General features: G+C 49.4%; 1 protein-coding gene across 3 annotated transcripts; it reads right to left on the bottom strand.

Annotated features, from left to right (window-relative positions):
• Window positions 1-1,596: 1,596 nt before the first annotated feature.
• SHOX (SHOX homeobox) lies at window positions 1,597-12,330 on the bottom strand (the record flags this gene model as incomplete). Of its 3 annotated transcripts, none has more annotated exons than XM_084201385.1 (5): window positions 1,597-2,532; window positions 4,023-4,114; window positions 4,205-4,262; window positions 8,654-8,862; window positions 12,057-12,330. In XM_084201385.1, the coding sequence occupies 5 exons, from the start codon at window positions 12,328-12,330 to the stop codon at window positions 2,287-2,289; spliced, it is 879 nt and encodes a 292-aa protein (XP_084057511.1). In that variant the 3' UTR covers window positions 1,597-2,286. The 3 variants fall into 3 exon arrangements, with proteins under 3 accessions (XP_084057511.1, XP_084057510.1, XP_084057512.1); XM_084201384.1 differs by having other exon boundaries at window positions 1,597-2,631; window positions 4,026-4,114; XM_084201386.1 differs by having other exon boundaries at window positions 4,026-4,114.
• Window positions 12,331-12,555: the final 225 nt, after the last annotated feature.

Here is a 12,555-nt window from a genome sequence, read left to right as displayed (position 1 = left end):
AATCTGCATTTCTCTGCAACAAGTATTCATATTCTACTTTCATTTTTTGGCCTTGCTTTAAAAAGGTACTAGACTTTCACAGAGAGGTAAAAAAGGCAGGCAACTTTTATCAGCCCAAGCAAATCCAAGACATTAACTACTTCTCACATAATAAATAGAAGGGAAATGGCACAATGTTGACATTCCAGAAATTTTGTTTGCTAGAAAATATCAAAATTTGAAGGAGAAAAAAAACAAACAAAAACACAAAAAAGAAGTCTCTAAAAATTATCCTAAGTGTGAATTTTTGTCCTACAGTAATATTTGGATTTGATAAATATCAGCAAAAGCCAAAACTAGTAATGGATTGCTAAATGAGACATAAAAAGCAGGCCTAATAATGGTGCTATTCAGAGGATAACCTTCCATCAACACAGACCTTGGTAGTGAAGGCAACAAATAACTATCTTGTTAGATGAAGACAAGACCCCTATTTGTACCTTCCTCTCTCCTCCCCAGCAATTTTTTTTAAAAAACCCAAACCCAGTTAGAACAGATATTTTTTAAAAACCCAAACCAAATTCGAATAACAGAAAAAAGTAAAACTGGGGAGGAGGGTCAGTAAACCCAGACACTTTGGTAATATAATTTAAAGGACTTCCCTGCTCTCCATCCTTGCTGGATTTGTAGTAGTTTCTTAAGCATTAGCTTAAAACTTGGCGTCCAAATCACAGGCAAAAATTAAAATGGCCAAATATTGAACTTGTCCTCTTCTACAGAACACTTCTATGGGTTGTTTAAACTTGTTTGAGTTTGTTGTTGTTTTGCTTTTTTACCTAAAATCACGTGAAAGTGTCATACAGTTTTTTCAGCTTGCTTTTGAGAAATATGGCACATTAAGTTGACTAGAAATCATAGTATCTACCTTTTCCCATATGTGATACCTATAACTTTATCCATTCCTAGAAAACTCGGACTGTCATTTTGGCAAGGAGATGCAATGCACCAGTCTGAGCATAAAGGATTTAAGTTATGGATCTTGCAGAATTGGTTAATAACGGAATAAGTACGGCTATTTTTTTTAATCTATAATATTTACAGTATTGCACTTTACTGCACTTAATTGCATTTCACTAAAATTAATGCTGCATCAGTATTATGCCTTACAACCATATGTCCATCTTTGTTGTATAATTCATTCTTTCTACATCCTGTAAAACAGTGAGATTCTGATTCAAAGATCTAGGCATTTGGGGGAAATAAAATGAAAAATTGACCTGTTTCTATGGCACAATACATCTCTTCGAGTTCACGTAATTCTGGCAAACAGGTGCATTTCTTATTGTTCCCATCTTTCAAGTTATCGCTAACAATTAGTAAATTCTAGTCTCTTTTTTCCTCCTTTCAAAGGACATAGCCATTTGAGACACACACTTTTTTGTTATTGCTGCTCTTTTTTTTTTTAGGAAAGAAAAGAAGGAAAATAAAAATCTGCCTTGCCTCAGATCTGAAATTCCACATTTAAATTCAAACCAGTTCTGCAGCAGCAGCAGCTCCTCAGTGATGGAAGAGATTCATGGCAGTGAAATAATACTGTTGGCAACAAAGAAATGTCATCTTTAATGGAGACCAGCCCCAAGGATTTATTATTTATTATTATTACTATTTGTTTTGTTTAGTTTTGTTCTAATATATTTCTGATCTTCAAAACGTGTTTAGTTTGACACATGCACAAGGTAGCAAAACTGACAGCAGCAGATGACGTTATGCCGGAGCGATCACTTTTGCCAGGGTCAAAAATCCAAAGTGTCCCCAATGTTCACAGATTAACATAATTTAGAGATCGTTTCCTTTTTTTTTTTTTTTTTCCTCTCTTTTAGTGATTTTTTTTTTTAACTCTCTTTTCTCTCTCCTCCCACCTACTTTGTCCTCCGAGGAGTCTCTGACTGGCGGGTGCGTGTTTGCTGCTCGCGTGTGTTGTGTCCGGGGGCCCGCGGCGGGCGGAGCGTCCCCACCGCGCCACGCGGCGCCTCCCGGCCGCCGAGTCCCTGGGGCCGAGCGGGCGAGCACAGCGGCGCTCGCAGACCTCGGGGAAGGGGAAAGAAATAAAAACAAAACACAAAAATAAAATCAAATCAAAAAGAGATAAGGCGGCAGGGCGGCCGGGGCGCTCGCTGCTCGCCCTGCAGCCAGGGAGGAGGAGGATGAGGAGGAGCGGAGGGGCAGAGCGGCGGTCCGTGCGGGTCACACGCCCGCCCGCCGCGGGCACCCGGGGCGGGGTGTGATGGGGGGCTCGGGGCAAGCGTGTCAGAGCCCCAGGGCCTCGGCGTGCTTCCGGGCCTTCAGCCGCAGGTCGGCGATGCTGGAGTTCTTGCTGTTGCTCTTGGCGGCGGCGGCCACCACGGCGGCGGCGGAGGCGGACTCCGCCAGGGAGGCGATGGGCAGCCCGAAGGGCGGCGGCGGGAACATCAGGTAGGGCGCGTGGGCCGCCAGGTGCGGGTGCAGGTGCGGGTGCGCGTGGGCCACGCCCTCCAGCTGCAGCTGCGCCTGGACCTGGGCGGCGGGGCAGAGACACGGCGTCAGCCCCGAGCCCGCCAGGAGGGACACACAGCCCCCCGGGCCACCCGGGCCACGCATCCCCAGCCCCGACCCCTCCCGGGAGCCCGGCGGATGGAAAGACCGACTTGTGAGCGGAGTTTCTCCCGCAACCAGGGCGGCAGACCTCCGCTCCTTGCTCAGCCGAGGGCACAGAGACACGCTTAACCCTCCTCCTGGTGGTTTTAAATAAGTAAATAAGTAAGTAAGTAAATAAATAAATAAATAAATAAATGCGGCCCAACGCACGGGCGCCAACAAGTGCTAAATAGCTAATTTTTTTCTTCTTCTTCTTTTTTTTTTTTTTTTTTTTTTCCAGGGATGTTTATTTATACCTTGCTAAAACCTCTTTGGCCGTGGGTCCCTTCTATACCCGGCTAGTGTTTGCTTTGGAGCTTTCTAGACCTACACAAACACATTGGGTTGACTGAGAGATTTCAGCTTCGGGTAGGTTCGGGGAGGAGTGGGGGAGAGTTTATTTATGTATTTAATTATTTTGGTCCAAATATGTCTTTTAAAAATCAATACAATTAATCTGTCAGCTCCACGTGTCTCCGAGATGGAGAAGGTGGTGGAGGGTCCCTTTGGGCTGGAAAAAAAAATCAATTCCCAGATTAATTGACAAAAAAAAAAAAAAAAAAAAAAAAAAGAAAGAAAAAGAAAATACCGAGGGAGGAAGAGTTACAACCGGCTAGAAGCGGGAATGGAATTTCATCGCCCTCGTCCCGGTTTTCCCCAGTGGCCTTCCCCGGGTAGCTGCGCCTCGCTGGGGCACGGACCCGGCCCCCGCAGTGGCGTCGGTGTCTGCGCTCCGCCACTGTCCCCGTCCTGGCTGACCATCAGGGGGGCAGAGCATTTGGCAGCAGGCTGCCCACCTCCGGGGTGGTCGCATCCATCGGAAAAGGACAGCTCTCAACATCCCGCCCGGGAATGAGGAGGGGAACTACAGCGCAAGGGTCCGCATAGTTTTTCCCCCTCCTGGTTTCGCCCAGCGGGGGCAGGAGCCGCCTCCCGCCGCGCTCTCCGGCGCCAGGAGGAGCCCAAAGCCCCCCGGGCTGCTCGGGACCGAGCCGGTCCGTCCCGCAGAGGCCGGGCGGGCTTGTCCGGGCACTGCCGGGCCCATCCCGCCCGGGGAAGGCGCTGCGACCCCGGGAGGCCGGTCCGGTCTGCGGGCGGCCCCGGGGCCGTGTGCCAGCCCACGGCGCGGCGGCGGAGGGGCCCTGAGCCCCGCCGGCGCCTCCCGGGGCCGCGGGACCCCCCGCTCCGTCCCGAGCAGCGCTGAGCTCCCGAAAGCCGGGCGGGGGCTCCTTCACGAAGTTTTACAGCCTGTTTTTAATACGTGCCAACTTCTATATAAATGGCACTTGTAAACGTGTCCGGCTTCCTCCCGTGCGAACGAATGGGAGTCGGAGCTTACTGGGGGAAAGTAAAATAAAACCGGAGCTAACTACCTGTTGGAAAGGCATCCTCAGGGCTCCCATATTCACATAGGGGGCTACTCTGCAGGCGTCTAGATGGCTGGCGGTTCCCAGGATCACACCTGCGGAGAGAGACGGGGCCGGGTGAGTGGCGAAGGCGCCCCGGGGCCCCGAGGCCGCCAGCCCCCGGCCGGCCCGCACCCCTAACCCACCTTTGTGCATCTGGTTTTCCTGCTTTCGGCACTTTGCTCTCCTGTTCTGGAACCAGACCTATGAAAAGAAAAAGCAAACAAAAACAAAACAACAACAAAAAAATGGAGGTGGCCTAGGCAGCGTCTAAGGGAGCATTATCTCAGGAGCTAGGGATGGAGGGGTGAGGCGAGTGACTGCGCAGCTTTGCTGAGGTCTCCCCTCGGGAGCAGTCGAGGGGATGAGCTCGACCCCAGGCGGAGTGAGCCCCTCTCTGTGCTGCTGAGGGGCTGTTCGGGGGGAGCTCCTGCTTCTTGTTGTGGTCCCTCACTTGAATCTAGGAGTTGGGAAGCGCTCTAGCAGAGAGGGAGACCGGGGTCCTGCCGCTTAACACCGGTCCCGGAGGGCCCCGTGTCCCCTGGGTAGGCAGTGGCAGTCTTTTTGCCACCGTCTGGAGCGCCACTTACAGTAAGACCACCCGCAGGACGGAGGGGATCCTCGCACCCTTCCTAGTCATCTTAAGCAGCCCGGGAAGAGCCAGCGTGAGCCAGGTCAGACTCCGAGGTCTGGCCCCCAAGAGACTGGAGCTCCTGCCCTCTCCCGAGCAGAGATCGATGATCTCTGACAAGATGCGAGACACTCAACTTTCGCGAAAGGGTCTGAATCATTCCCTGTTCCCTAAATGTTAAAGAAAACAAAATCCGCTTCTACAGACCTCTGGCCCGATAAGAGCAGCATCTTTTGCAGGCTGGGATGTAAAGAAGTGCTCATGCCCCTACCCGAGGAGTGCCTGTAATCCGATAATGCTTCCCCAATTCCAGACGTTCTCACTCAAACAATCGAAGAACTTTGCAGTTGCCACTGCGCTTCCCGTGCCTCTTTTCCAGGGGCATTTCAGACTTTCATTACTTCTCCCCTTCTGCCGTGGTCGATTAACAGCTCACCCCAAAACATCATCAGAAACGCAGAGCAAAATATTTTGCGGATCCTTATCTTTACACCAAAACCTAGCGAATATGGACAAACATTGACTTTCACCGCTGATAAAATCTTGTGGCTAAGTAAACACCTACAACCTTTGATGTTCTTGCACTTGCCAAGAGATCATACGGTTAATTAATACTAACTGCACTTCCTACATCAAATTTTCCCTTCAAGCTTTCTTCAATTGCCTTAATGATGGTCATTTACAACGGAGTAATTAGTGCAAAGAAAGGCTTCCGAAGGCATTAATTACCTCGGGTACCTCAGTGATTTTCTTAAGTAGGAATTGGCCTTCTCTGATTTAGCGCACCATTTCTCCTGCCTAGGGTGTCTGTGGGGGAAGCGCGCAGCGGGCGACTGCGGAGCGCAGCGGGTGCGGACAGACCGACGGACGGACGGACAGACAGACAGACCCACCCACCCACCAGTCCTGGTTCCTGTCCCTGACGGCCGTCGCTAGCGTAACCCTCCCCGTGCGAAGCGGGCATCGCTGCCGCCCCGCTGCCCTGCAGAGCACAGCGCGGCACAAGCCTATTTTTCCCTACCAGCAATACAAAAATACTAGCAACATGCACCGCTTCTCCTTTTTACTGGACCGTCAGGGATTTATACACGTGTGCAGATGTATTTAAATATGAGCACGCAAAATATTATCGAGCTGTAGCGACAATAATACATCTTTTTTTACTGTGGTAAATCCTTGCAGGAAATCTCCTTGTATGTATTCCCCATGCCCCCCCCCCCCCGCCTCGACAAAGCAGTGTAAATTGTCAGAAGAAATTTAAGCAGCGTTTAAACAACTTCTCTTGCAAATCAGAACATCTTTCAAACCGAAATTATATTTAAATCTGGAAAACGAAGTGGCCTTTCCCTTTAGCTACGAAAAAATAAGGTTATGAGGAATAAAAGTGATGAATTAGCCACTGCATTAAGCGATAATAAATCAGGCTTGGTGTGATTCGCGATCAATTCCAATTAGTCATGAATATGCTAAGTAAAGCACAGTACACTGTTTTAGACAGTTATTTCTTCATTAAGGATCACTCAGTGATTTCTTTCACAAATGCTCTAATCTGATTTCCTTTTGATTTCCATTAGAGACAGTGAATAATGACATTTAATTTAGCCCTGCACCATAAACCCAAAGATATTTGTTGTAATTGAATTACTGCCTGCTCCTCACTATGGTCTCATAACTTTCAATTATAACCCTGACAGCTGGGTGATATGAGTTTCCAGTACAACACTAAAAATAAAAGGTTAATAAGGACTAGCTACCATAGGAGCTTCAATTTATTTACAGCAAATTTCCACGCTAAATTGAAACTATATCCTTTAACAGCAAGGGACAAGAGGTTCAGATAGGAATTAGAGAACAATTCTGAAAGTATTAGGGAGGGGGAAAAAAAAAACCCTTTCATTTTTCTGCCTTTTCCTTTTTTTTTTTTTTTTCCTGCTTCTACTTATTGATGGATATTAACTCTCTGCTTATTTCCTAATTAATTATCCCTTTTTCCTCTTTTTCCTCTTTATACTTATTTTATATACAGGGATTTTTTTTAATCCACACAAACCTCTTTTATAAAATTAATAAATGCTTTTTTTTAACCTTGGTCATAATCTCCTCCTGAGTTTTTGGGGGGCTTTTATTTATTTATTCTGTGTGTGTGTGTGCTGTTTTAAGATCTGTAAGCACTTGAAGCACCAATTTTCCTGTAACTATGAACATCCTGTTAAGGTGCTCCTCAGTAATAAAGTACTTGAAAGAAAGAGTGCAGAATTCAATTACAAGTAATTTATTTTTATAGAAACAGTACATCAAGGCCTTGGAAAGATATTACAGAGCCCAAGTAAGAAGATCTGGGAAGATGACATAAGAGTTGATGTCCCCTTCAGCAAAAGTTTAATCTTTTCATTAATTTATATGGTGTGGTTAGATCAATCTTCCAGGAGAAAGTAGGCCAGCAGCACTCTGAACCCCTGCAATATTCCCTGCAAGCTGCCATTCCTAAGGCGTACGCCCGGCACCATGCCTTGCCCTGCTCGGTTTGTACTGAGAGTCAGAGGAGCTTAGGGGAGAATAAAACCTTGAAACCTTGAAAGAAGACCAAAAAAAAAAAAAAAAAAAAAAAAGAGAACGAAAGCAACTTAGGTACTCCATTTATTTCAGGATTTGCCTCCAGGAGACAGTGACAGTTGTTTAAAGCGAGGTAGTGGCTTGCTCAGGCAAATGCTGTCAGCTCGCCTTCCATGCTTAAGAAGGGGCTCCAACAGACCCCTCTCCCCACTCCAGCTCGGGGCCGTGTTTCTGCACTTCCCGCTGTGCCCCGGGAGCGAGGTCAAGGCATGGAGCCTCCGTCTCTGCCCACAGAGCCATTCCCATGCCTGTGTGTAGCCACCACACACTCCTATAGGCAGGTATACATATACATGGGCATCTCTTATCTCCAGGTGTGAGGGCGTTTTGTTCAGTGGAGGGGTTGCTTTGGTGACTTTTTCTTCTTGAGTTTTAGTTTGGTTTGTGTCTGTTAGGGGCCAAGTATAGAATTTTAATGCAAGAAGATATTTCCTTCAGGTTTCTCCTGCTCTGGGCCTGCTCAGAGAGCTGCAAGTTGACCTTATTTTTTCTAGGTAGATTTTTGTTAATTATTTCTGTGTTGGGGTTTTTTGTTTGGTTGAGGGTTTTTGTTTCTTTTAATATGACATCTGTTTTGTGGAAGCATTCCCTAGTTGGCTTGGGGGAACAGGGAGTATTTTTCCTCTGCATCAAACTGAAAATCAAATTTTAAAATAATCGATGTGGAGCCACCCAAACAGACAGCTCTGGTGGCCCCAGGACTACAGCAACCCGGATCTATTTTCAAGATTTCGAAGTCTAATTGGCATTTAGCTGTCTCTGAAGTGTGATGGGAGGGACGGGGGGAACCTCCACCAGATGGGGTGGCATGCATTCATACGCTTGCTGTGCGAATCAGAGCCGGCACCTTTCCCCCGGCTCTGGCTAATCCTGTCCCTCAGCACCCAAACTGTCTAGCCTTATTCAGGCGATTGTTTTCTGGCCTTTTTCTTTTTTTTCCCCCATAATGGCCCCATAATAGAAAAAGCGGGAAGAAAATAAGGATTAAGGGGGAGTAAACGGCACGTTTGCAAGGGGGAAAAAAGAAATTTTAAAAAAAAAAAAAAGGCAGTTGTTCAGTTATATAGAGACTTGTCAACACTATCACCACCCAACCACCCTACCCCATACACATACCAAAAAAAATTTTTAAACCGCCTTCCTAGGAAACGCTAGACACGGGCAGATATTCCCAGAGCTGAATAACTGTTTGGCAGGACAGGTACAGCTGACTTGCAAACAGCTTTCCCATCACACGTGTCACCTCTGCCTTCACCTCCCCGCTCTGCATGAAACGGGGCACTGTGCTAGGATCCGCTGGCAGTTAGGAAGGGACGTGAGCACGTTTCCAGGAACAGAGCCTTTCTCTTACCTGAACCCTAGCTTCAGATAGTCCCAGCCTCTGGCTTAGTTCCTCCCTCATGAAGGCATCCGGATAGTGAGTCTCATCAAAAAGTCTTTCCAGCTCGTTCAGCTGCTCTAGTGTAAAATTGGTTCTGCTTCTCCTTTGTTTAAGCTTGGTCTGTCCGTCTTCGTCTTCTGACTTCACATCTTCCCTTTTCTCTTTGCATTCGTAGATCCCTGCCGGGAGGGGGAAGAAGAAAACGACGCTAAGCCTCCCCTCGCACCTCTTCGAAATTCTCTCACACAGGGGTGTCCCTCCTCCCCCCTTCGTCCCCAAACTCAGCACAACTTGCGGGTGCAGCTGGCGGAGGGCGCAGGAGGTCCCCGGGCAGGGCCCGGAGGGGCGAGAGGGGCTGAGCTGCGCTACGGGCTCCGCGCCGGGCAGGGGGCAGCTCGCCCGAGGGCCGGAGGGAGGGAGGGAGCCGCGCTGCCTTGCCTGTCTGGTGCCCTGTCACAAAAACTATACAGATACATATCATTTTATTTTCTTTCCAGGGTTACGAGGAAGCCGCTGGTACGGGCTGTTGGAAGGGGATGGTAGGAAAACCGCCGGCCCCCCGATACCTCCAGGCAGTGGGAAGAGTTGGGGGAAGGGGGTTTCTCCGGCGACGTTTTCTCCCAAAGAGGGTTATGCAAGAAGCTCCCTACCGCTGTTATGGTGAAGCCACGATGTTAGTATTTATCTCATAAAAGAAACTTTCCCTGGTCATGAGACAAGAGACCGCCCGTCTCTCTCCTCCTTAACACCCCTCTTTCCCCCAAAATACCTGCCAGCGGGCCGAAACCCCGGGGGAGGCGGTCCCGCGCGGCCCTGTGCGGGACAGGGGGCTCCAGGGCCATGGGTCACTCCCAGCCCCTCCGAAACAGCCGGAACCCTCCCAACCTCCAGGGACTCCAGCAGGGCTCGTGGAGAGCTTGCGACCAGAGACAGCCGCTGAGAATACTTGTCCCGGGCAGAGGGGAGGCTGCAGGGGCAGCGGTAAAACAGTTCCCCTTTTCTGTCTTGGGTAGGGAGATTTCTTTTGCTGTGGCATATTATTCCCTACGGTTTTTTTATTGTCATTTTCCCCCCTTTTCCTTAATGTCGGGAGGCCTAAGGCACTGTCCTTCTTTCAAATCCAGCTAAGGAAAAGAGGAAGGGATGCTGGAGCGAGGGACACCACTTTAGGCTGAACCGGTTCCCCGGGATCCCCTGCCTGCCTGGGGCGCCCCGCCGGGTGCGCATCCAGCGCAGCACCAGCGGAGTCCCGGGACGAGCCCGCCCTGACTGCTTCCTTTGTCGTGCCTCACCTTCTGGGTGCTGTGGATTTCAGGGGAGTCACATCTGCGGATGATCCCGAATTAATTCCCTTTTTCCTCACCAAGTACACAGGTATTATATACATATATACGTATGTATACACACACAGAGAAATGTGCTCATGAACATATATTAACCTATATACTTAGGAGCCTCCCAAAATGCAAGTTATAAACTGCAAATCGTAAGTTAATTAAACGTAATAAAGCGTCCTGAACTGCATCTGGGCTTAAATCAGGCCGGACACAAGCCGAAGCATTCGTTTTCACTTCCAAAATGAAAACTGTCCCTGGCCGTGATCGTTCCCCCGGGCTCCGGGCTGATACTGGCTGCATAAAACTTTGGGAAGAGTCTGGCCCCCGGATGGGGATATTCACTGGTTGGTTTTAATGGCGTTTTGTTCTCATTTCTCCTGTAAAGGGAATCCCTATGAAAAGACGAGGGTGCTAACCCAGCAAATGCCTAGGGAAAATCAGGCGCGTTCAAAAGCTGTCTCTTTTCCGAGGCTACAGCATGTCCGTGATAGGTATAAAATATTAACTAGCATATCGGTGGGACTGAAATCACACGACGGAATCAGTTGAAATTAGACTGAAACCTGGCATGAATTTAAACTGTCACAAGCATCTCAGCTCTTTCCAACTCCTCCCTTCCATCCCCACCCCCAGCCCCTCTCCGTAGATTAGATTAGCTAAACACACAAGTCAGAATTTCGATTCACCAGGAAAAAGGGAGAGTAGTAGAGGGGGTTTTTTGGTTCCTTCTCGTTCTATTTTTAATTCCTGAAGCATACCCTGCTTTCATTTTTTTTAAAAAAATCATCTCCTGCATCGAATGATTCCCTTAAACTGAATCTTCTCGTTTTTCAATCTCTCGACCAGAGAAGGAAAATAAGCAGAGCTGAGTGGTACTGGCTTGTGCAGAAATATGGGTACCCGAATACGGGATTATACCTGATTATACCTCGTTCTTCTGTTTGGGGAGCATGTAGAAAAGACAAGGGTATTAAATAAAAGTTTGGGCTGTAAATTAAATCTCCCAGTGTTATATTAAACAAGATCAAACGGTAGGAAACAGCTGAAAGGCTGGTTGTTGTTCCCCAACCTATTAACCGGTTTTTATTACCCCACGCTAGCCAGTAGCTCCCCAGGCAGGTCCACCTGTCTAACTTGCCTAAAGACACTTTCTCAACTTTCTAATCCCTCCGTCCTTTTAATTCTCTCCTTCCTCTGTGAGCCTGTGCGGGATTTTTAGTTGTCTTGGTTTAAAAAAGATATATTTTTTAAATTGTCGTTGTCGTTGTTGTTGCTTAGAGAAGGGATGGCGTTTTCCCCTCGGTCGGCGGGGCGCCGTGCTGCTCTGGCCCAGGTGAGAGGACTGACAGGGGACCGAGGGACCAGTCGGCCGGCTCGGCCGGTGCCTCTGGCCGCAGCGAGGTTCTGTCTCACCGGCTCCGGGCAGCTGCCCCACAGCCAGGCTCCTCTCCTGCTTCTCGTCCCCGCCGGTCGGAGCCTCCGAGAAGGACAGGCTGACCGACCCAAGACAAAATGTCCAAACAGAGCCCTCTCCACCTCCCGCTTTCTCCCAGAACAAGCAGCAGCATCCTGACGGCCCGGAAGCAGGAAGAACAGGTCTCCTAAGGCATTAAAACTCCCCGGACCAGGTTTCCTCGTACAAAAATACACAGATAGAGACAAAAACGTCTGACGTGCTGCGCAGCCCCCTTCCCCCAGGCGAGAGAACGCCTAACGCACCGGATCGATTTCGGATGTGAACGGGGGCTGGCGGGGGGGCAGGACCGAAGTTGTGACTTGTTTTTCGCGGCTACGCTCACGTTATGCATGCAGGAGTACGTGTTCCTAAGGCTGTGTTCCCGCCGCCGCGGGAGGGAGGGAGGTGGCCGCCGGAGGGAAGCAGGATGCGGGAGGCGATCCCGCTCGCCCCGCCGGGGCCGGAACCGGGGCCGCGGTGGCCGAGCCGCCCCCGCCGCGGAGAGCCAGGGGCGGCCGCGGAGGGGACCGGGGCTGCCGGCGAGAAGCGCGGGGCGAAGGGCTTTCAGCCCTGCTCTTACCTTCCGCTGTCCTGCCCGTGTTGAACTCCTTCAGTTTGTCCTTGTCGCTCTCTACGTGGTCTTTGAAAAGATGCACCGGGCAATGGTTGCTGCTCTCGGTCATGTCCTGCAGGTTAGAATCAGAGTTTCCAAGCTCCCTAGAGCGAGCCAACCCACTCTCCAAAACTTCCCTGTACGTGATCGTCTCCTTCTTGTTGCCGCTGCCACTGCCGCCGCTGCTCTCTTTGCTTTTCTGGTCAAAAGATTTGGATACAAAAGCCGTAAGTTCTTCCATGGCTGCCCGGTGATCTTATCCACAGAGATCCACTTGTTTTCAATCGGAGATGTGGCCGTCCTCCGCACGCTGTTTTTGCACGTAGAAGATGGGCTGTATAGGGTTAGATCACTCCTGCTGTTATTTATGCCTTTCAATTTGAGATCACACTATTTATACATGGCTACCTCAGCCCAACCCCCAGCTCTCCCTGTCTCCAGCAATTACTGACTGCTCCATAGTCGC

Source organism: Fringilla coelebs (assembly GCF_963513975.1).
Source record: "Fringilla coelebs genome assembly, chromosome: 2".
In the NCBI taxonomy this organism is placed as follows: domain Eukaryota; kingdom Metazoa; phylum Chordata; class Aves; order Passeriformes; family Fringillidae; genus Fringilla; species Fringilla coelebs.
Note: the sequence above shows the minus strand (reverse complement) of the source record. Positions and strands in the feature narration are given on the sequence as shown.